Source organism: Accipiter gentilis, chromosome 32, assembly GCF_929443795.1.
Source record: "Accipiter gentilis chromosome 32, bAccGen1.1, whole genome shotgun sequence".
Lineage (NCBI taxonomy): Eukaryota > Metazoa > Chordata > Aves > Accipitriformes > Accipitridae > Astur > Astur gentilis.
Genome location: NC_064911.1, coordinates 6,232,016 through 6,257,852, shown reverse-complemented (window position 1 = coordinate 6,257,852; position 25,837 = coordinate 6,232,016). Strand labels below are relative to the sequence as shown.

Below are 25,837 nucleotides of genomic sequence, written 5' to 3'. Positions count from 1 at the left end.
TGTCATGTCAGACCTCCAATCCTTGATAAAGTGATCCCTAATAAATCTTTGTGCTGATCAGTGGAGGAGCTGAGGGTATGTAGTATGCAGTAGCTTAACTCTCTATTTCTCTGAATTTTGTGACTTAACATCCACTATATCTCCCTATCCACTCAAAACAGCTTTTCATTCAGTGACACTTTCAGTCTGATAATCAAAATTCTACTTTTCGATCTGTTTGTCCATGGGTACCAGATCAGTGAGGCTGTCACTGCTTTGAAATTTCATATCTCTCCATGCTTCTGACTGAGAGGATTTAAGTTGTGCTTTGGAGTGCTGGGGAAGAATTTGTTGGTGAGAAATGGTGGTAGTTCCTGTTGCTCTAGTGCTTTTGGTAATTGTTTTTTACAATGCATTGAAAATATATTGTGCTTTTACCACTTAAAATCTGTGTAGAAAAATTTTCTCGTAAATATTAAATTTGTAGTTGAGTATTTTAACTGCGAAAAGCTGATTAGCTCTCTTGTTGCCAAGTTGTTTGGTTGATGTGTCAAATTTCATTCTTACTTTAAGAGAGAAGGCAATATCTTTGCTTTAGAGAATGTACATATAAAATGTCATTTGAAAAATAAACAGTTTTATAGGACGTTAAATTTGGCTTGACTTCAGTTCTCCTATCCAAAACTGATGCAGTAATGATGAATAACAATTTCAGAATACATTTGTGCTACCCTAAAACAAGTGTAGTTATTATATTTACAAAGTATGTTACTGGTAATATGCATAATACAGATTTTAGAACAATTATCTGCAGCTGCTTACACATATATTGTTGTCTGTGCCTGAATAAGTGACAGCTACAGCTTTTTTGGTGGCATACTCATTTAAATCTTGTACCTGCATGTTTTTGGATTTTGATAATGGTCAGCGTAAGCAGTGGCCAGGAGCTTGGGTATTCCTTACCTAGTGTTGGGTGCCTTGCTTGACACACCTGATCTGGTCCCAGAGGTGTGGAAGGCCATACAATTCCTGCACCAACCCTTTTCATTTAAATGGCCACCAGAGGTTGCTGCAGAACGGCAGACGTGGCTGGGGATGGATTTTGAATTCAAAGCTCAACCCTGAATTTAGCAACATATCGCACAGTTAGGTTCGGACCTGATTATATTCCTTTTAAATGGAGTTGAAGCAGACGTTAACCCTGACTTCTTATAAAATTTGATTATTTCATTATACAAAAATGTACTTCTGTGTGTGCTAGTATAATTATGGGGACCAAAATGCATTGGTTCAGCATCCGTGTTTCTGTAACTTTGTGTGAAGGAGGTTCTTGAAATGAAAATTATTTTTTCTAGCATGAACTTGGACAGCACTTGAAACTTTGCTTTATTAAAAATGTAAAAACATATTTTTTAGGAATTTTTAAAAATCAACTGTTCTTGATTATGTATTACTCATGTTTATATTTTTGATCAGCTCAATAAACATGTACATTATGGGAAAAATTAGCTTCATAATTACACACATGTAACAATTCTTAAATGGTTCAGTATGCATTAGAAACAAGAAAATTATATCAAGAAGTAAACCTAAAAACTATGGGGAAAAACTCACCTGAAAGAATATACTCACGAGGATAAATGGTAGAAATTGTGTGGCATATTTGTAATAATGTAACATCACACATAAATATATACTATTTCAGTCTTTTCAGAAAGTATGCTGTGGCAAAAGTACACCAGACATTCTGACACATAGAACTGAGCACTCTCATTGTTTGTTTAGAATGTAATAATACTTTAAGCACCTTTATTTTTTAACTTAATGTCTGTTTTTGTAAGTCTATAAACACGTCCTTAAGTGAGTTAAAATTATGTTTTTGTGTCTAGGAATTGCACGCTCAATTATGCTAAGTGAATTTCTGTGTTTGGAAAGCAGTAGGAAAATGCACTTTCTGATTAAGCACAGTTTTTCCATATACTCCCTGACAAGAATGAAAGCTATAATTTTTCTAAATATCTGTTACAGCTAACACGTTAGTCTGTGTGTGTGTAGAACAAGTAGGATAGTGTGTAAAGAATTTAGCAGCAGTCTTTCAAAGCTATGATATTATGCTAAATGAAGACAGAAGTGCTTCATGCAGATCAGTCAGAGAAATGCTCATAAAACCTTTAATGCCACATCGTCATTTACGATGCATACACACACACAAAAAAAGGAAGAAAATACTTAAAGCATATTTTATCCAAGAAGTTAGTTAGAAAGAGTTCAGACAGAGCTTTAGAAAACCAAGAAGTGAGAAGTAATTTCTCTGTAACTAAAATTTTGCTACTGAGTCACTCTTAGATCATCCTCGGGCTTAGAAGCTAGTGCCTGATTGCATTTGGAAAGAGGCTTTTCCTTTCTTTGTGTTATGCTCTGCTGCCTGTACTACAGAGCTGCAAACCAGTAAGTCTGCTGATATTCAAAGAACGTCACACAAGAAGCAGTGTCCGTGTGAAACATGAGAATGTGTAGTTTCTGAGGATGGAAAAATCTATAAAAAGGTGTTAGGAACAGGACCACTTTTCTCATTCCTTCTTAAGATATAACAATGGGATTTGGAAAATTGGAGCAATTCCTCAGATAGATAACTATTTATAGGAAGTTTGCTCTTAATTGTGGGTTGTGGGTTTTAAAGGGTTGGGCTGGAGCTCAGAGACATCTTATTCAAGGGCAAGAGAGCTTGGTCCTGTCTTCAGCACTCACGTAGGAAACACTCATATTCTGGTTCCCAGATATGGCAGTAATGGGAAGGAGGGGCATATATTTGGTCAGAAGTTTTTTATTTAAAAGTCAAAAGTCTTCCTCTTAAAAATTTAAAGGCAAGAATCACTAGTACATTATTTTCAGTAGAATAGAAACCACAATTTTTGTGGTTTCATGTATCGTATAAAAGACTACTGTGACTCTAGAAGGAGAGCTCTTCGAAATTTAAGCTACGATCTTAGCAAAAAGAAGTCCCAGCATCTGTGTTCGTGGGCTGTTAACTTACGGTTTCTAAAGACATGGCAAATGTTTCACATCGAATCTCTCAAAATAGAATTAGATATCTCCAGAAAGAGTTCTATGAATGTATAACAGTTGTTTCAGGGTGTCACCAGACAGGTAATAATGCTAGTAATTCATCTCTTCATTTCACATTCAAAAAAATATATTTCTAAATAACCTAAAATAAAGGAGAGAAAAATCAAAGTTTTGCTATGTAACCATATAAAATTATATATGTATATACATGTATATTTCACATTTAAAATCTTTTGCACAGAAATGTGTGCTAGCTGTGCCACTGACTGGGCTAAGGACAACAGCATATATATGACTGCATTTCATACACTGGTAGAATTTTTGTAGTGGTGTGCATTCTTGAGTTACATGCTTCTCTTAGCTAGCTAATTAACAGCCACTTTTGTCTATATTTAAGGTAATAGCAGTGAAGCTTCTGTTAGCTGAAGTTATGAACCCTTTTAGTAGGTATTCTACTGAGAAATCAGTAAATGTTTTTCTTAGCTGCTGCTTTATCCTTCAAATCGACTCTTAGCAATGGACTAAAGGACTTCCAGCAAAGAAACTTAGCATGATGAAAAACATGCATAATATAGATGAATGTGTGCACTCCATGCTTCAGTATCTAGGAGAACCACTACAAATGCTGTTACAAGGAAAGATTAAGCCTAATTAATCTGCAAAGGAGCATGGTCTCAAGTCTAGGAAGACAGTACCTAGTAGTCAGGCCAGGCTGAACTAGAACAAGCATCAAAAGTTGATCTTTGAAGAGGACATTGAGTTAATTTTCCTACTTTGCAGTAGAAGATAATTGCTTGAATAAAAATATTCTCAGAAGAATGTATGTCTTCACATGTGGTGGTCTGTATTTCTATGCCTTATTTTATTTCCCTTGCCCACAGGAAATCCATCTTGCTTTTCTGAAATGGCTCGAGGGAAATGTAGATGCTGAAGGATTAAGAGCATCCAGCAAGGTGTCTCTTAAATTTGTTTCATCCTGTGAATCAAAAATGGAGTTAACTCCATCTCTCATGCCAGTCATCACTGAGATGGGAAGGTTCTCATCAGAACATTTCAGCCTGAAGACATATCAACAGAATCTTCAAACAAAGAAACTTGGAAAGATTCTTCTTTTTACTGAAGTTACCACCACAACAATGAATCTTCTAGATGGGTAAGATAGTGATCTAGACCATACTGAATAAACTTTCTGATCTGGAATTCACAATTATAGTAACACACAATGTTCAGAAAGAATCTTCTTTGTTGTGGTTTCTTTTTTGCCTACAAGTTAGCCAAAGGAAAAAAAAGAAAAGCCTATTATCTTCTAGATAGGACACAAAATAGAGATCTTGGTGTTCACAGAATATTAATTGATAATGTATAAAATACTAAGCCATAAAGGGTAGAAATATCTGAACGTGACAACTTTTTACTTGGTGGTGGATTTTAATCATTATTCCTCTTGCAAACCGTGAACATCACCATAGGAAAGTTTAAGGTAGTAAATATGCACATTTGGGAGATCACATGCATTTTCTAGTACAAGTTATTTTCTAAGCTAGTTGTTTGACAAAAGTAATACCAAATAGACTGTGGCCTTAATTTTAAGATTACTGTGTTCTCTTATTCCCTTTACTGCATATTTCACTAAAATGCTCTTTAGTGGTTTATTTGTGTTTTTTTTAAAACATCGATTAGGGTTATGCTAGGCATTTTTTCATCATCACATAGATGACCCTTGTGAATGAGTTGTGGGATACCTTTGAGAAGGTAGTTCATTACAGTTTTGAGTGGGATTAAGCGATATGAAAATCACAGTTACTAAATCTTAGGTTGGAGTCTATGTACAAAGACTATACTGTTTCATGAACAGTCTGATGGAAAAAACTGTCTTTGGGAAGTTGTTGCTCTTCAGGACAGATTATTCTATGTGTGTTTCTACCTGCAGCTATAACTTTTCTTGGTAGCTACTTTTGAGTATCAGTGTTAACTTATCTGCAGAAATTGCAGATGAATTTTACTGTTGAAAATAACCTCAGGAATTTTGGTTTGGATTTTTTTTTTTAATAAACATCATCAGTTAAATCATCTTGAATGTTATCGTAACTGATTAGTTAACCAGCAATAATAGCTTCAGTTCTCAGCTAGAGAGCCTAAACTGTGAGACTGATATGTTACAGAATATACCTCTTGCAAGTAATAAAGGTGATTTGTTTTAGAATATATGTGCACAAAATCTGTGAATGAGGATGCATTATAACAGTATTAAAGTAAATCAGTTTGTAGTCTTACAGTTGACACTGATAATTTGTGCTGAAGTATTGCAATTTAGAGACAGTTGGAATCAAATACAAATCTCTTTTAATTCCAAGCTATTCTCCATGTGTGCATATGTACTCGTGCACACACATTAAAAAAATGTTGCTATCTAATTTTGCCACTCCCCCCAGATCTATATACTCATCCTGCAACTGATTTTGCAGTGGCTTTTGGACATAGACAGACATGCTAGTTCAATAAGAAGCCACAAAGAAAAGAGTTATTTTATAGAAGCATTTGTAGCATTTGCTTCTTAATTTTTAGTATTCAAAGCATGTTCAGCCCACTAGATTGAAAGCAGAAGTACTGTGAAGAAACCGACAAAGTGGTAATTTAATAGGTCAAGACCTTTCTTCTCTGACAGTTGTTTTTGGTGGTGGTTCTCAGTAACATTATTCACACATCTCAGTAAGATGAGGTATATAATTCAGAGGTTTGTGAATTTATTTAGATATCACAAGCTAAATAGAATCATGTCTGCCAATTTATATATGATTATATTATCAAGAAAGGCAAGACAGCTAAGAGAAGTGTGCTTGGTTTTCCAGTGACTGAGGAACCTTTACTCTCTTATCTTTAAAGTGCTGTACCAGCAGAGTGGTCAGCACTCAGGTTGCTTTTTTACATTAAGTAGTCCAAATGTAATGTTTACAGATGTAGGTCTTCAAGATTTTCCCCATCATGATGCAGCTTCAGTAGTCAGTTTTCAGGTAAGGTGTAAACTAGAAGTCCTGGCTCTAAGTAGCTTATACTGGAAAGATGATCTCAGTCAGATTACAATTCAAACAAATTTATCTTACAGAAAGACCTTTGTTTTAATAAGTTAAAATACTTAAGTATTATGGTTGATGTTATGGTAAATACTTTGTTGTCATAGATAATAGAATAATGTAGTCCATGTGATTTGCAATTCAGCAAAGTACCTTGAGTGTTCACAGATGATAGCATTTCATAAATCACTAGAAATTGATGCAAATACCTATTAGGTAATTTTTATTGAAGAAAAAAGTTGTCAGGTTTTTAAGGTACTTCCAAATGAACCAATATGAATTTGTTAGGATATGTGTATGACACTTTTTTCTAATTACCAATTCTGAATGAAAGGAAAACATATATCAGGAAAAAAGATTTTCTTTGCCTGAACCAAAAATAGGTATCTATTGTTCATTCATGATTCCCAGGAAAAAAATTGCAATACTGTGTTTATGTAATCATGTATTGCAATAAGTGCTTGTTATGTGATAGACTCTTAGGGTATCTCAAATTTTACCAGGTTTGTGATGATTGAAAATACCATACAGACACCTCAGGAACTTAATTAGTGTGATTAGTATAAATTTAGTTAGTAAATTATTTAGTTAGTAAATCATAAATAAATTCAGCATTTAACTTTCATGATTTTACATTTTCTTATACCTTGCCCACCAACTGAATATCAGACTTTTGTCTCTCTTCCTTTCCACTTCCCCAAACCTTCATACCCCCCCAAAATTAAGATGTGGAAGGAGAAAGTGGGCTGGAACTAATTTAATGGCTGAGCAACCTCACAGTGGAGAAACAGCCGGAGCCTAATAGGGGTCTTTGTCTGCATTTCCACCCTGGCTGGTAACGTGCCAGTCAAAAGTCAAGCAAGAGGAACAGGTGGAAACTATTAGACCTGTCATAAAGTTTGAAAAATTGATTCTGGAGGCTAAGTGAATAGATTGAACTTGACAGTGTTGTCCTAAAGATTCTAAGGGAAAATTCTGTAGTTTAATTTGGGATCTCTTGATTGTTCATTAGCTCTCCAGATGGCAGGTCTTGGCAGTTTCCGTATTAACGTACACACTGTATTATCACTGGTGTCCATTTATGTGTCCTATGGTAACAAACGAAGTGTGAATTCACCTGTAGGTGTCTAAAACTAAATGGCATTAGTCTAATTGTAAAATAAAGATTTGTTTAAATGTCATATAGTTTTAAATGATCAATATTGCTTTTATGATTTCCTGTTAAAAGCTTTATTTGAACCATTTGAGGCTATTTTTAAAAGCATTTCCATTTTTATTTCTTAAACTAAGATTTAAAATCCTTACCAAAGATTAGAAGCTTCCTTGTTTTTTCTCTAAAAGGAAATTCTTTCTATAAGTTTCAGTTCAGAAACCTTGTCTTCAAAGATATTTATCCTAATGCCAACTGAACAGGTTAACCTTGCCAGAAGTGGTTCCACTTTCTCTGTCTCCTCTCCTCAGAGCATGCCTGGGATTGCATGATTTAAGATGAAACCATTATTTTTTGAGGATGCATCTGGTATAGTGATACAGGTGTTACATTGTAGAGACATAGTTATTAGACTCACAAGACCCGAGATTGATAAAGAAATATTTCTAGCACACTCTTAATTGGCTGGAATGGTTTCACAAGCATTTCATTATAAGATAAACTAATTAGATATACATTTCAGTTTTATTCTTTACTGGCACCTTATATCCTGTTTTAATGTTTTAGTTGGCAGAAGATTTGATTTATACATGATTAAGCCAGCATGTGATATATTCTATATGAAATGCCATTGTGGATCCCTTTTCCCCAATATTTAAGAAGCACAAAGTGCCGTTGTTAGGAAGAGTTTGACACAAAAATGGTGAATTTTAGTGGAAATGAAATGTGGGATGAAGTTGCCTTCATAATTGCTGAATAGGATATTTAAATAAAATGTCAGCTTAGAATAAACAATTTCCAAACAGTTAAAAGCTTTGAAAAAGAAAATCCTTTACATCATTGGTGCCCCTTTAGTTTTTCTTTATGCTTTTCTAGATTAATATTGTTTAATTTTTAAAAATTGTACTACAGCTCTAATTTTGGAAAGGGAGCATTAAGACTCACTTTAAAACTCTTGTTTTAGTTGTATTCAAATATGTGTGCTGCTAATGCAGGTATGAGTTAGTGAAAAGTAAGAGCAGCACATAGCTGAAGGAGGTCGGAATCGCACTTCAGAGGCACAAGCAGACAAGTTGGGATTGACAAATTATATTTTATACTTAGTGATTATTTTTTTCCCAAATCCTTGTGATGTGTTACTCTATGTAAAGACAGTGGCCTCATGTTTAGTCATTGCATGCATCTCGGTGATCTCCCTTATTCTCTCTTCACACTATATATTTTAGAAAACAAATGAAAATCAGGTATGTTGTGGGGAGTGGTTTGAAATGTCATTTGAAGGTAGAAACTTGGCATTAATATAGCCTTTGCAAAATATGCCATACAGTCACAGTGCTTGTTTTCATTTCATCATCAGGCAGGCGTACCTGTGTAAAGCCTCCCTTCTCAGATACTTGCCTCAGAATTCCACTAGCACTGTAACTACAAGTCAAAATTATTCCTCTTACAACTATTGGCCTAACTTGATTGACCATTTTCTTAAAAGCTGTGGAAATTGTTTACTACTTTTAATATTAATTTAGGTCGCCATGCCTCATCATCTAGGTTCAGGTGGGTGGAGGAAGCTGTTTTGCTGTAATAGTCAAAACCAACTGCAAGCTGCATTACAGACCTTGTGGTTTCCTTTCTTGAAGACGTATGTGTTGCTGAACTACAAAGTCTTCAAAGAGTAATCTTTGTCTTTTTAGCATGGTGAGACTATCCTAGTACATTGTCTGCTATAAATATATGTTTTATCCCCAACATTAACAGTTTGTAGAAATTAAGCCCCTACACCCTTGTCCCTCAAGAATGCATGTTGGAGAGCTGGAAGATACCATGGTGGGCAGGAAGGATGCCTTTCTCTCAAGAAAGAGGCATTGATGGTGGATATTTTAAAAATGTGTGCTGATAAGCTGGTCAGTTGCATTTAAATGGTGTATGCATTTTACAGATAATCTTTTCTACAGATACATAACCAAAAATATTTTATAAGTTTGGATAATGAGTACTTCTTTGTGCAGAGAGCTCTCACAATAATTCAGATTGGTTTTAAAAGCTTAGATACCTTGGTTTTGTTTGTTTGTTAAACTGTCGTGTGGGATAGGAATGCTTTGCTTGATGAATATCTAGCCTAAAAACTGAAGTTAAATACTAGTGGCAATAGATCTGCTCTTTAAGGAATTTTATGCTTTTAATCTACATCCCTCCCATTTAACTTAGCCTTGATATAATATCATCTTCCTTTGTTCTTTTTGTCATTGGGCTTACTAACTTTTAAACTTCTGGGTTTTTTATTTATAGGGTTGAAGGGCTTTTTGTTCTCAAAAGATGAAAGTTAGTGCATTGGAATAGCTGCTTCCGTGTCTGTTTTCCTTAAGGGTTTTTTTATATTCAATATTTTGCGTCTTCCTTTGGTGATAAAGATTAGCTCAAATAACTGAATATGTTTGTTTCCCTTAAATCAAATCAAATTAATTTCAACAGTAATTTTTGCTAATTTAATTTGAAATGTATAGTATTTCATACTTTAGTCTTCCATTCACTTATTGGTAGTGTTTTGCATCATCCAGTGTTAGAGAAAGCTGTCCTTCAGCCTGATAATAAAAGATCATGCAGGAATTTTTGTAATACAGCCAAGAGCCTGTTCCCTTCCTCGCCTGTAGAAAGGGAGGAATTCGGAAGTTTTTGGCACTGATTTGGTTCTGTGCCATTCCCAGACTCTTCTCTGCAACACCATTTTTCATTACATGCTTGCTGAAAGATTTCTGTATTAGGATTTGTCATCTCCTTTGCGTCAATTTTCCGTGCCTTTCTTTCCACCTGTTGTGAACAGTTCTTGAGGGTGCTAAACAATTAGGTCCCTATTTTCCTGTCACGCACCTTGTGTGTCTGATTTTTCATGGAATTGAAGACAAAATATGTTCCTCTCTATTTTTTTGTTACGTAAAATTAGTAGATTTTCTTCCTGTTAATGAAGTGGGCCCCCTGCTTGCACGGTTTCTGTCAGTGCAGGGGGAGGTTTGGCATTCCCAAAGGGGATTGAGTCACAAAAAAAAGATACCCGTTTTGCAGAGCAATTAACCCACGTTGAACTCTTATAGTAAGTATATTGTGTTACCCTGCTGCTGGAAGTTCCTAAACAATTCACATTGTCGTATGAATACACATGTAGCCTTGGAGCACTCCTCATTTGTTAAATATGAGAGGAAACCCTGTAAGACTGCACAGTTAAAATGAGAGCTAAAGAATGGAAATGGAAGGGTTTCAATAACGTCCTACTGTTTTGTTTTACACGGTGCTGTTTTCATGCACACATTTTAAAACAGACTTTTTGTATTAAGATGAAAAAAATTGAATGCTGAAGTTACAAATCATCATATTTTTTTGAAGAAGAGGATTAACTTGAAAAAGTATATAATATAATACATGTAATAGAATACAATATATCATAATAATATATATAATCTTGTTATATATGTTTATAATATTAATTATAACATATTACATGTATATTGTTGCTATTCAGTTGCTAACTTTGTGACTGTCGAGTCTGCCTTTGAATTTTAACTTTTATTTAGTAAAAACTGTTGATAAGCTTAAACTACGCAGAAGCACTTCCGGATTTATGTTTGCACTTCATTGAGAACGAGATTTTCATGCTTGTTCAGTCATTGTTTTGTAGCATGTTGAGTATAACAGTGTCAGTTCTGTAGTGTCAGTGCGAACACATACCAGGTAGGGCTGTCCTTGTTCTTCAAATGGCTTTCTGCGCACTGGGAAGCCTGCCACCTTATTGCCACCGATCTGAGCTCAGATCAGAATACAGCCTCTAATGAAGTCATGTGCTTATAGGAATAAGTTAAAAACTCAAAGACAGGCATAAGTCGGTGTAGGACATGACCCGTTGACTTAAAAAGGGGAGAGTAAGTGTTATAGGAGCTTAAACGGAATCTGTTGTATAGTCACTTCCTATCTCAGATGAAATTCGTTGTATAGCATTAATAGAAAGACTTGCTAAAGCCTTAGGCCACAAGCAGTGAACAACTACTTAGTTACATGAAGGGGGGCCCCGAGAAGGTTTATCATGGGAAAAATACGGTAGTTACGCTTCTGTCAGCAGAAGCTGCCTCTTGGAGATAACAAAGGGAATGGCCTGCCTGGAGACAGAAAAAGGATCCAATGAGGAACAAGACCCCAGACCCAAATATCACTATTGGACCAAACCGTCATATGTGGGGAAGGAACTTAGATTGTAAGGGTATAATTGCCCGGACATTTCTTTGTTCGGGGTCCCTCTCCGGAGGCACCCAGCTCGAGCTGTCCTATACCGCCGTACCGCTCAATAAATTCGTCTGACGTACATCATGTCGAAGACTCTGCTTCACAAAACCTGGGGTCGAGCCTGAGGGAAGAGGAAGCGCCTGAGGGTGAGTGTGTGTGTGAGGAGTCGGAAGGGGCATCCGTCAGCTCCCTGGAGCCACCCGCTGTGAAGGGACTCCGGTCCGAACCGTTAAAAGACTCGGGTGGTGTGTGCGCAGCTCCTTGAGTCACCGGGAATGCTCGGGCAGTGGCCTTTCCCTTAACAGTAAGGCATAGCAAAACTACATATGTTGATAATGTGGTCAGATGAAACAACCTCCCCGCCTCCCTGATTAACGCCATTGAGTAGCTCAGTTCTTGGACAAGTCATGGATCTGCTTTTCTCCTTCATACCTTTTTACTGTAATTGTTATAATGATCAGACTAGTAAAAGAATAAGTTGAAGACGTTACATTCAAATAAAACAGAATAGCGGATAGGTATCTAAGTGACTTGATCATGCGTTTGATTAACGGGTTGCCCACATTATGTGTGGCTGAGGAAGCCCCAGTTTAGGAACTATTTAAGAATCCACTTGGCTGGGCAGTACGTGTTTCTTACACTTGACCTATATTTAAGTTCCAGACAGACTCCCTATTTTTTTCAGAAAATGGGAATTCTGGAGAAGAAGGGGAGCCCAGTATGTGTTGCTTTGGCAACTTCTCTGGCCATTACACTTGCTTTAAGTGATGCATAGGGGCTATCTCAGCCTTGGAATTACATCTACAGAATAAATTTTGTCTGATCGTTTCAGGAAGCTGACGGGAAGAATCACTGTTGTCAGCCATGGAAACATACATGCTGTGTGCTAGTTTTTTACTTTAACTGCCTTTATTTGAAAAGATCTGAATGCTGAACTACAACTAAGTGCAGTTGCACAAAGTCTGAATTATTCTCTGGAGGTGCCAGTTTCTCATTCTGACTACACAGGGAGAAGAGGGTAATCAGATTTCTTAGAAACTTGAAGTTGGATCATGGCTTTCAGTTTTCATTTTGCACAGCTCCATCTCTTTGCCCTTGTTAGAAAAAAAATTAAGAAAAAGAGGCTGGACTTACAACAGTATGGGAGCTAAGGTAGGAGCTAAGAAACTTACGGCATGGCTGTTTAGAGAAGTTTAGACAGCACCTGCTCCAGTGGTGTTAAGAATAAATACACTGATTTGTGTTTGTTCCTATGCTGCCAGTCAGAAGATAGTGATTTAATTTCAGAATAATTCCCTGATTGTTTCCAGAGCCAAAAACTTGCAAAGCTTGTATAATTTCTAACTTAAGTAGTAAACTAAGAAAATCCCACAGAATCTGAATTCTTTAGCTAAATCCCACTGGCCTAATTTATTTTCACTTATACTCCTAGTTAAAATATTTTAAGAATCTGTTTGTATTCAAACGAAGGCTTGCGTTTATCACACCTCATATCATTTAGCCTAAAATGTCATGGCCTGTAGAATGGTGTGTAAAAGAAGCGAGGTTCCCCCACTGCAATTTTGTGATCCCCAGGATTGCTATAAAATGCTGTACCTCATGTTGCTTTCAAAAGAATTTACTGGCATTGTTCTTGTTGCCTAACTGTTAAACGTGGATGAACTTCCAAATGTTTTTTGGAAACTTGAACTGACACTATTTTTACTGATGATATTATCTTACATAAAAAACCCAAAAGAATTTTAAAGGATTCTTTGCAAACACATATGGCATATTACATTAAGCAGTTGCAGAATACAACTATAAACTGCCCTATAGACATTTTTCATTTGATCTGTGTTTGAATGGATCATCAGTCTGTCCATTCACAGAAGAATATGAAGAGGCATACTGAAGAGAAAACGAGGAGAAAAAAAAGTAGGGAGATGGAGGCTGAGACATAGGAAAGAGGAAATAAGAATATGGCATTCAAGGGAAAAAAATGTTATCTGTATTTACTGAATATTTCTTTAGCAAATATGCTAAGCTTAGGGTAAAATAAGTGGGATGTAAGAAGATCACTATTAATTGGGGAAAAATCTACATGTTGTCAGTGTGCTTAGCAAACCAGTTACTGATCAAAACCTCAATACTCCCTTGTTAAAAAGGCAAATTATCTACTGAAAGATAATTTACATGGTGTTTGAGTTTGATTTCTTCTGAAGTTATAAAGACTGGTAATAACTCCACTTAAGCACATGATGATTCCATTTCTTTTTTTTGTTTGTTTGAAAATTAGGGAGTATCAGGAAAGGGGAGCACTTTATTTTGTGAAGGCTAAATAATAATTTTGCTTACAGTCATAACTAAATCTGTAAATTATGATGTCCTGGTTTGCTTGTTTATTTTTAGTCATCCTTTTAATCTTCCCTACCATCATAAAAAAATTTTAATACCTAATCAGAATCTCACAAATTGCTTATATTTCATGCTTTTAAAAATGCAGTTTACAACATATTACATTGTACTTTTTGGATATCATCTAATTCATTAAATTGCATGTTACATGACAGTAGAAAAGCTTCAGAATTCATTCCACCTGACTGTAATGCTTTCCATCCACTAATTTACTATCTTCGTTCAAATCCTTGGATAGGCAGTTAAAATTTCAAAATGGAATTTCATTCACCCGTTTCTAAGCTGCTAAAACTTATTGGTAGACCTAGATGGGCTCTGGGCTTAGTGAAAGAGAACAATGTATTTTTATACTGCTGCATCATCTGCTACTAAACTATTTCACCCATATAATCAGTTGCTTTGTTTAAATGTAAGACTTGATTTTCTTGTATGTCTAAATGAGAAACTAATTTGGTCTTGCAAACTAGTTCCTACAGAACCAGCTTCCTTTTAAGGATGTGTATTGCACAATATGACTGTTGCAGTGAAACTGAGATTTATGAACACTGAAGGAATAACATGCAGATAGTGCTTTAGTGGCTAAAAATAATATTTTACTCTTCACTGGAGTAACCAGGACTTGATGCCCTCGGAAAAAATAGTTGTTTGATATACTGGTGTAAATGCAGGTGTCAGGGGTATCACACAGGCTTACAAGCTGTTTTAGAACTGTTTATTACTGGCATTGGATATAACTCTCTGATGAAGTACTGATCTTGTACCAAACCCCATTTTCTTTCCTTATTGAATATAGAAGCTCATCCCAGCCCTAGGAGAAAGAAGAATTTTTCTATTTTATTAGGGTTTTTTAACCTTTTCCCTCCAATAAGCTCTGTGCTACTGGCTTCTGAAACAGAAGTTTTGTCAAGATCATACATTTATGAAGTAATACAGAAGAATGCTCATATAATCTCAGTAAGCCATCTGTCAAGCTTCCCTGAAAGAAGAAAATGGTTTAAAATACTGTCCACAGATGCAGAAAAAAAAGAAAGAATATTATTTTACAGCTTTTAAGTTTCAAGACTGGAAATTAGATAAAGAGTTCTCACTCAAGTCTTGATTTATTAGCGAAGGATAATGTGTATACTTTATATGGAGTATGGTACCAGATGTGGGATATAAAAGAAATTGCTGGTGGCCACCTGCTTTAATGCACATTTCAAATCTTGTGTGGTAGTTGATGTCATGTAGAATTCACATGATAGAGAATAATATTAAGTTAGTAGACCATGTCAGGTTAGCAAGGATCAATGCTTGTGGAACGTTTAATATTTTCCATCACAATTTATCTGTCCGTTTGAAAAAAGAAAAGTGAAATAATCACCTTTTGCCAAGGTTTTTGAAAAGCAGCTGTGAGTGGCTTGGATATGTCTTGTAGTAGAATTTTTAATGGGAGGGTGTTGGAAAGTCAGTAGAACGCTGTGACTCCAGCTTATTTGCCTGTCTTTTAATTTCTATCTTAGCATCAGCATTCTGCTGCCATTCAGTTGTTAACGTTTACGTGGTTTTCTTTGGAACAAAGTGCAGAGTTCTTCTGGGGCATGTTTTCTCCATCAGAATACTGACTACGTGCTGACAGAAAAAATAGACAGAAGATGCCCTTCTGCACCACAGCACCAGCAGGCTATAAAGCCTCAAGTAGGAAAGAATCCTTATCCCAGGAGGTTTCTTCCTTTTAAGAAGTAATGACAATTAAAGATTCTTGGTGTGGCGGGTTGAAATGTCTGCTGTATGGAAACATTCAGACTAGAAAACCACATTCAGGCACAGGATATCACCTTTGCAGTGAAATTAACTCACTATTCTAATCTTGTCCCTAGGAACTGAAGTTTGTTTGATTAACTCAGATTTCCACAAAGCCATGTGCTGTAGCCACAGAGCTGGAAATTGATTACAGAATATATTGTCATAGGTATTTCACTGCATGCCATGTTCCTGAGGGTTTTTTTTTAACCCTTCTGACAGAGAAAGAGGAGGAATTATTTTGTTTAACAGCCAAACATGGCCTTCACAGCACCATAAGTGGTATTATAAAATGGTCTTAATTTGATCTAGTAATTTATATAAGCAGTTATAACTTTAGGTATAAAAACCATATTAAAATCTTCTAGGCAAATTTATTCTATTTCTTAATCTTTGTTATAGACAAGGATTGCAAATTCATGCTTATCTTTTGAGGACAATAAAAAGAAGATTTCTCCTTATATGATGTTTATTTCTATTCCCAGTAGTTTCCTCACACATTTCCAGTATTTTGCTATTATCAGTAATTTTTATTTCCTTATTTTTTAGGTTTTGGTTCAATTTCATGTTTGAGATGGATAAGATATAACTTCTTGTTACTACAATTAATTAGTACCAATTATTAAAACTAGAAATTGCAGAACTCATGTCTTTTTTTTGAAAAGTAATTTCATGTTAAAATAATTCTGATAGTTTCTGACCGTTAAGTAAAAAAAAAAAAAAAAATTGGGAGAAATCAATCTTACTTCAGTTAGGAGCTCAGATCTTGACCTGGTATATGCTGGAAAAAAAATTGTTTTGTTAAACTGCATTGAATTTAGCTTTTCCTATACTTTGTTGTCTCAAAACTCTTCATTGGTCTGCTTTAAATCCAGCAGTTCTGAACATGGTTTGGAACGAGTAAGTTGTAATGATTAAATAGTTTAAAAAGAATGAGTAATATTCTAAATCACCCCTTCCCTTTTTCTGTAAGTGTCAGCTGACTTGAAATGTGTAAATTGCACATATTTCTGATGTGTGTTGTCAGGAATTTGCATGCTGCCTTCTCTACCTTCTCTGTTACTTTTCATCTGCTTGTTCTTCCTAAAAACAGCTAAGACATTTTTTACGCTAAGGAATGGATTCAAACTTCTGACTGTTTTCACAGTATGACTAAAGAGTAGTATCAAGTATGAAATTCAGCGCAATTCCACCTTCTCTTTAACTAACAACATATACTTCAAAAAACCAAAAGGAAAGAATGAACTCATAAGATTGAACTGTTTTCAGCTATGGCTTGCAGAAATAATATTTTTATCTAGCACTTTATGCAGAAATAGGAGTAGACAAGAAGAGATAGACATAAATGTGTTTTGGGGACATCTGCCAGAATAGGTGTAACACATTGTATACTTAATGCTAATTGATACTATTCTGCAAGACTCACCAGAAAGTTCAACTCAGAATTCTATGGAAACCAGCTAGTAAAGGGAACAGAGACACCATTTACTCTGAAGATTTTAGATACAAGATAGTCAGATTTTTGGGAGGAGGATGGGAGGAAAAGGGAAGAATAAGTAAACTTGGAGTAAAATTGAAGTTTTCTTTTTTATGAAGTCCAGGTCAATCAATAAGCAGGTCCTGTTACATGTTGGCTATAATGTAATTCAGTCTGGGAGAATGTCTGCTGGTCATCATTAGCTCCTTGCTGAAGGTATGTTACTGTTCCAGACTTCTGGTTTTTATTTCGACATGGCATGGACATAGAAAGTATGGTAGGTGCTTTTGGGAGTGCAGATAATTGGCACATTAGGATTCTAACTGATAACCTGTTTTTCATCTAAGGTACTATTTGGAGGTTTCAGCATTTGGGGGTGATCAGAACAGATAATATTGACAAGTTATATTTCACTAGTAACTGGGGACAACTGGACAGAAACTGTAGCCCTTTACCTGTGAAGGAATGAATATCTCCAGCTGGCTGAAGCTGTAATACAGGGTGTTCATGACAACAGAATTATATTGGTTTAGAGGGAAAATGGTAATTTGCTATGAGGCATTAGCTTAATAAACTGGTGTGCCAACAGGAGAGGTTAAGAAGGGTGAAAATGTTCTGTTTTGATGTTTTGCCAAGTTAAGCAGTGAAATATTGCAAACATGAACCAAGTGAAATGGAATGCTTTCTACTTGGATTTGAAACCAAAAATCTCGGTGAGTGACTGATAATTCATAAGTGGTAGAGTGTAACAGTAGATAAGTAGATAAGTACTCTTCCTTCCTTGCTTCCTCTTCCACTGGGCAAAAATTGCTGAGCAAAAATCTGAAGTGCTGTTTATTTTAGCACTGGGAAAGACTTTTACTTCAAATATTTGGCTGCTTGTATATCATATCTATTATACCAGATGTGCCACATACAAATTAGACATGGCTCATAAAGTGTGGTAACCCTAGATTTTTCAAGATTTTGGATGTAAATTTTCCTTTTATTTAACTGTTCTCTGACTCATGTCAGGGAGGCTTTCTAATGATGGAGGGCTAGAGCTTTTTAATTAAAATCCCCAGCAGAATTCTTCCCGTACTTTACACTCACACTTTATTCAGTTCTTTAAAAAGAAATCTTTAGATGGTGTTAAAACAAGAAATGTAGAAATGCCAATTGCATTTACTGGATCCAGAACCAGGTTCTCTTAATTACTTGGCTAGGTCTGCAGCTGCATTTATCTAGTACCTAGCAAAACCTTATTGGAAATACGGAAGGGTTTTTTGCAGTGATGATTACTGTATAGGGAAAGCCTAAGCTAAATTCAGATTACAAAGTACTAGGTCAGAGATTAATAAAATACAAAAAAACCCGCCAAGAGTCAAACTATGCTATAATTTCTTTTTCACTTTTCCTTGTACTGTGAGATAATTCACATGAACATTTTATGTGTGTGTTTATCTTGTACTCTATATCTAATGGATGCTGACATTGGAGAGTACACATATTAATTTGATTGAAGAGAAAGTTGGGGGTGTTTTACAACAATGTTCCAGGCACCCCACTCTGGACTTCACAGAAGAGATGCCAGGCAGCTTTGCAGGCTAGCCTGCTGGGACTGCTCGCCCATTCTAGGTGGTTGTGGACCCAGCTGGTAGTCACATCCCATACAGTGCTAGGTGACATGAATGAGCTGCTCTTCAGTAAACTAGGGTGGTTTTTTTCCTGTATTTAACAGAACTAGTAAACACTGAATTCCAAAAAATCATGTTGTGAATGTTTTTACAAGTTTCAACCACATAACTATTAAAAAAACTTAAATTTTGAAGGTTGTGTATTACAAACTGTACTTTAGTTTTTTAAAAAAAATCACAAACTTTGATTGTTTTGTTTTCAATCTCTCATGTACTTCAGTATTTCTAAAGGTCTTTTTTTTTTTTTATTGTGTGATATTAATATCATCAAGGGAACGAGCTGTAAGGCAGAAGTATTTGCCTAGTCTGTGTTTTCAGTTTTATGTGTTCTAGTAAATCTGAGGTGCTTCGTTCTGGTTTTCAGGTTTCAAAATACATTAACCATCTCTCCATCTTATGCAGTGACTCATACAGACCTCATTACAAGAAGAGTAGGAATATGATCCTAGATGTGGTTTTTCCTAAGTAGGTGATTATTGGTGTGTATGCCATTTTTGTGTAGATTTCTGCACTGGACCATATTATATAGTGTATTAGGTCTTCCTAGCTTTAGGTACATTTACATGTAGTTTTTTTTTCTGTGTGAACACATTCTGAAGGGTGGTTTTGAAACACTGATATTCATGTTACTAGGATATGTGTGTTGTCTGCATTATTTGCCAGTAATCTGAGTTGGATTTGGTTTCAGAAAATGTGAGCTAGTTTTATGCCCACTCTGATTTTACCTACGTCTGTTTTAAAGCACCAGCTGTATGGCAGATGCTCACATTAAGGTTTTGTGTTTCAAGCAGAATCAAGAAGTTCTCAGGATACCTTATTTGCTTCTACTACAGATTTTTCTTCTTCAGATTCAGCCAACCCATAATCATGAGTGTATAACTGTTTCAGTCTTTTGTCAAAATCTACTGACTAGAAGCTGTTTCCCTCCTTAAATTTCTCCTCTTCTCTGCACTGCTTCTCTTCTGCCAGGCCGTAATGGGTGAGTATGATCTACAGTGGAAAAGAAATTCTATTCTGCTTGTTCATCTCTATCAACTCAAAATTTTGTCACTACCTGCAAGAAATGATGATATGTTTATGTTTTGTTTTGCTCCTCATTATATCCATGTCCTTAGTTCTTTTAATTGTTCAGGAGTCCAGCCTACTGTTTGTCAGTCTTATGCAGCTTGTATAAGTAAATGGCACAAGTGATTTAATCTCTAACAACAGAGGCTGTTATCCTGTCCTTCTTGGAGAGCAGCTTCTTTTTTTGGTGACTGCGATCAATCTAGTTGTCTTTGCATTTTTTTGTTTGTTTCTGAAATTAGAATCCCCTTGCCTTGCCTCCCCCCCCCCCCCCCCCTTCGTTTTTTCCCCCCAAACTAATTGCATATAATAATTTAAAGCCTTCTTTTTAAGGTGGTACAACAGTTCTGCCTGGAAGTGGACTCATAAATTAAGGTCAGAAATAGTACTGGCCATGAAGTACTTGGTATAATGTTTTCTCTGTAATATTCCTGCTGCTGCTTCAAGACTGACTTGTTTGTGTTTTTACTTGCATGTCGAATCACATAACTTTTTGTTGAGGCTGTGTGTGGTTTTAAGGATACTTACAAAGTAGAACTTGGTACAGGACTGGGGCTTAAATTTACCTGTCATATTTGAGCCATTTTCTAACTTTGCTTTTTTTTCTTTAAATCTACAGTTGTTTTGAGCAGGCTCTAAATATACAAGTTGAGACTACAGGCTCTAACTGAAAGTATAATTTGACCTTCCCGAATGTGGGAATTTAACAGTCCTGGTTGGGTTTTCTTGAGTAATTTCTTCTTTCTTCTCCATGTTGTTCATAATTTTGCTTCCAGAACAAAAAGCACTAGTCCTCTTTATATTTTTAACAAATACACCTGGTAGAAGAATTTCATTTTAGAATGTTGTGGTGGTTTGACCCTGGCTAGATGCCAGGTGCCCAGCAAGCTGCTCTGTCACTCCCCCTCCTCAACCGGACAGGGGAGAGAAAATGTAACAAAAGGCTTGAGGGTCAAGATAAGGGCAGGGACATCACTCAGCAATTACTGTCATGGGCAAAACAGACTCAACTTGGGGAAAAATTAATCTAATTTATTACCAATCAAATCAGAGTAGGATAATGAGAGATAAAAACTAAATCTCAAAGCATCTTCCCCTCACCCCTCCCTTCTTCCCAGCCTTTACTCATTGAGTTTGCTACGTCCTCCCCACCCAGCGGCACAGGCAGGTGGGGCATGGGGGTTGCGGTCAGTTCATCACACGTTGTCTCTGCCGCTCCTTCCTCCTCAGAGGCAGGACTCCTCACGTACTTCCTCTGCTCCAGCGTGGGGTCCCTCCCACGCGAGACAGTCCTTCACAAACTTCTCCAACGTGGGTCCTTCCCAGGGGCTGCAGTTCTTCAACGAACTGCTCCAGCGTGGGTCCCTCCCACGGGCTGCAGTCCTTCAGGCACTGACTGCTCCAGTGTGGGTTCCCCCGTGGGGTCACAAGTCCTGCCAGAAAACCTGCTCCAGCGTGGGCTCCTCTCTCCACAGATCCGCAGGTCCTGCCAGGAGCCTGCTCCAGCGCGGGCTTCCCACGGGGTCACAGCCTCCTTTGGGCATCCCCCTGCTCCAGCATGGGGTCCTCCCCGGGCTGCAGGTGGAGATCTGCTCCACCGTGGACCTCCCTGGGCTGCAGGGGGACAGCCTGCCTCACCAGGGTCTTCCCCACGGGCTGCAGGGGAATCTCTGCTCCAGTGCCTGGAGCATCTCCTCCCCTCCTTCTGCACTGACCTGGGGGTCTGCAGGGTTGTTTCTCCCACATATTCTCAATCCTCCCTCCGACTGCAGTTTCTGTACTGCTGCAACTTTTTTCCCTTCTTAAATATGTTACCCCAGAGGCACCACCACCATCGCTGACTTGGCCAGCAGCGGGTCCATCTTGGAGCCAGCTGGCATTGGCTCTGTGAGACATAGGGGAAGCTTCTGGCATCTTCTCATGTGAGGTACCCCTGTAGCCCCCTCACTACCAAAACCTTGCCATGCAAACCCAATAGAAATGTACTCATGTACGCTTCAGTATATGAAATGTATTTGCAGTTGTGAGCTTTAATAACATAAGCATGTGAAGACTTCTGAAGGAAGCAAGTATCTACTTCTAGTCTTTTATATGACAAAATTTAATCTTATGAAGTGGTTTTGTGATGTTTTAAGGCATCTTTTTCATACATCTATATGAGTAACTTGATAAAAAAATTGTATTCTAATTTCTTTATGCTTGGGATTTGAACAGGTTTAGTCGTGTTCTGGAAACTAGCTAGAATACTTTTCAAGGGTCTTTCCCAGCCCTTTTTAACGTGACTGTTATGCTGTGTGTTTTCAGGGATGAATTACAACTGTCCAGTAACGTTGGATTATAACATATTTAAGTGTCGTGGTTTAACCCCAGCCAGCAACTAAGCACCACGCAGCTGCTCACTCACTCCCCCCCACCCAGTGGGATGGGGGAGAAAATCGGGAAAAGAAGTAAAACTCATGGGTTGAGATAAGAATGGTTTAATAGAACAGAAAAGAAGAAACTAATAATGATAATGATAACACTAATAAAATGACAACAGTAGTAATAAAAGGATTGGCATGTACAAATGATGCGCAGGGCCATTGCTCACCACCCACCGACCGACACCCAGCCAGTCTCTGAGCGGCGATCCCTCGCCCCCATTCCCTCCAGTTCCTATACTAGATGTGGCATCCCATCGTATGGAATACCCTGTTGGCCACTGTGGGTCAGGTGCCCTGGTTGTGTCCTGTGCCAACTTCTTGTGCCCTGGCTGAGCATGAGAAGCTGAAAAATCCTTGACTATAGTCTAAACAATACTGAGCAACAACTGAAAACATCGGTGTTATCAACATTCTTCGCATACTGAACTCAAAACATAGCGCTGTACCAGCTACTAGGAAGACAGTTAACTCTATCCCAGCTGAAACCAGGACATTAAGAAAAATAAAATGTAATTTGTTTCTCATCCTTTAGTTCTTATAACTCCATGCATCTTTCGTTCATAAGGTTTATGATAGGCTAAAATAGGAAAAATTTTGTGGGAGCTCTTTCTTGTTGTGTTGACAGAACATAATTCAGAGAATTACTAAAATTACATTTCATTTCAACACTTAGGAGGATTTGAATTGTTACATCTCATTTTCAAAATTAGCTAAAAAAATAACTAAAATGAAATTTGCTTCTCAGATTCTAAGTGATATCAGAAGAGTTGCCTTCTCTATGGGAGATTTTATAGCTGTATGTGTATTACAGGATGTTGAATAGAAGTTGCAAAATAAGCCTGAGCGTAAATGTTTCTGGAAAGAAAAAAAGTAATTTCTTTCATAGTATCATATCACAGAAATAAAAAGTTAGAAAGCCAAAGGTACATCCTCTTACATTTGAATGTAATGGTCAGCAAGCATCTTTCTAAATTTTATTTATGTTGTTAGGCTGCATGTGTTGAATAGGAATGCCATGAGTAACAGATGTGGTCCCTATGGAAACCAAAAGTTTATGTGAAATGTGAAGGGAAGAGCTCTGCAGAAGATGGTTAAAAATGAGTGATACTGAGTTTTTCTTAATAGGACACAGTATATGTACTTTCTAGACCTACAGTACTGTGGATTCTACAAAATAGCACGGAGAGGATGTAAAACAGGTGATTTTTTATTTGTAACATAGGAGACTTCTGATTAGCTGCACTTAAGTGACTACAAAAGGATAGCAGCACTGTTGATATAAATGAAATATTTGTGTCATGCACAACAGAAGCATGAGCAAGAAGAAAGCCTTGCAAGCTCAGCTAGGAATACAAATTGCACCCTTTGACCCACTCCCCACCTAATTGAAGTGGGTTTTCTGGTAACAGGTTCTAATTTAATTCCACAGCAGTGTCGCAGAAAACTGCTGCTGCTGGAACTGTTTCTGCAGTCCTTCTGCATGGCTTTGCAAGCAATAAATGGGGCTTTCTCAAAGTATCCTGGATGTGTCTTTGGTCATTCCAAGTCTCATTTAAATGTAGAACATCAGTAGGTCTGGTTTCATCAGCTTTAAAATTCTGGTCAGAAATTATCCCCCAAATACCTCATGCGTCAAGTCAGGCAAGACAATGCCTTAGACATACTACTGAGGGAAAGAACAACAGGTCTTCCAGAAAACTCTCTGGGCACTGTGAAATGTGGCCTGAAATTTTCATACCTTGTCACAATATCCCCTGAAATGTGCTTAAATAGCAGGGATGCCTAGAATTAGGAATATAGTCAGCGGCTACTGTACTTCTGGCAAGTGTAGCTTCCAGCTCCACTTGGATACATCTCTACACATACAAAATTGCTATATAAAATAGATGTCTCTGGAGGCCCAAGTTTCAGAGACTATAGTTTGTAATCTGGTAAGGGTTGCCATTTGTTATGTTTGTATTACAGCTTCTGCCAAGTACTTATGACAGAATTATGGAAGTATGAAGTGCTTAAACAGAGACCTTGAGAAAGAATTCCTCGGAGGAAACAATATTTCCTTACTGTGGTTAGGTGACTGGATGACTATAGACCACTATTTCATTTGCACTGCATCGGGTAAGTGCTGGTTCATGTGGGTGGTTCATTGGTTTATTTTGCTAAAGATGCAGTATTTCCTTTTCAGGCACTGCTGCTCCTGATAGATAATTTAAAGGTTGATGTGTGATAGCTGTTGCTTATTTACTGTGACGTGAACACTACTTGTCCTTTTTAGGAATTAATGTCACAGATGAGGATACAACCAGCATGCCTTTTTTGTGGGCACGTACATTGATGAAATTATGTATGAGAGGAGCTAATTCTGAGAAATTCAGCTTCCCTAAGATAGTAGAAGATCAGCCATTTCAAGAGGTATAATGAACAGCTAGCTGCACTCCCAATTCAGACTGCTGTAAATAGTTAAAACTCTGTTTTCTTGATCTTAAATTAAGTCTGTTTCTCAGGAGGCAGTTGTCTTCTGTTTGGAAGATGTTATGCCCACTTGCTGATTCTTTCCCAATGGAGATTCATGGGCTGTAATTTCAATTCAGTTGTTTGAATAGCTAGTCTTTGCATGAGCTTGTGAAAGTGTCTGTATTTCTGGCTGGGAGTCCAGCTGACAAGCTACAGAGACTTTGACCTGCTTGATTTTAGTCAGCCTCAGCAAAAGTAAAATTTTCAGCTGATGAGAACTCAGTTATCTTGTTCTCAGATGAGTCTGTTCAGGAAATGAACTAGAACTTGAACAGACATCTAATTGAGGTGAGAGTGAAGGACTATGTGCTCTATAGGGACAGGAAAATGAGGGACTGTATGTGTTGTGCATGTGGGGCAAAGCCTGATTATTTTTCCCTTTTCTCCAGCATTCACAAATTTATGTGATTGTTCAAGCACCATAGTTTTAGCTGCCATTTGCATCTCTCGTGTTTGTGCAAAGGATTGTATATGATGATAGAAATTTGCCTTCCTTACATTAGTTCCACATAACTCATAGTTGTGAAGTTTTATTCAAGAAGCTGCCACTCTTGCAACCATGTAATAAGCAGAGGACCAGACCTGTCAACTGGGATTAGAGCCATGCTATTTTAAAATGATAACAGTGTTGTGACGATAAAAGTCAATAGAATTTTAATTAAATATCTCAGTAAGGTGCTCAGTAAACTTGGTAGCTGTGTAGGTGATAGTAGCAGATAACTCAGCAATATTAAAATTCAGTCACTTTATTTCAAAAATTTGAAACAGAGCAAATTTGTATTATTCCTTTATGGTGGACCGTCTATTTTAGAATCTGTTGATTTAGTTCATATTAAATGTGGGCTGATGCAAATGATGCCCTGCTGACATTAGAGGAGAGAAGGGGGAAAAGAAAAGAACTAGGTATTTCAAACACATGTATAACAACAAGAGAAGAGCAAATAAAAAGATTCTTGCTAACTTTCCTAGTCAAAATA

General features: G+C 37.0%; 1 protein-coding gene across 2 annotated transcripts in view; it reads left to right on the top strand.

The window, feature by feature from the left end:
• Positions 1-25,837, top strand: part of HLCS (holocarboxylase synthetase) — a 132,361-nt gene that overhangs the window by 43,422 nt on the left and 63,102 nt on the right. For both annotated transcript variants that reach the window (XM_049834895.1, XM_049834894.1), the window contains one exon: positions 3,927-4,198. In XM_049834895.1, the coding sequence (XP_049690852.1) occupies positions 3,927-4,198 (272 nt within the window). The remainder of the gene's footprint in view (positions 1-3,926; positions 4,199-25,837) is intronic.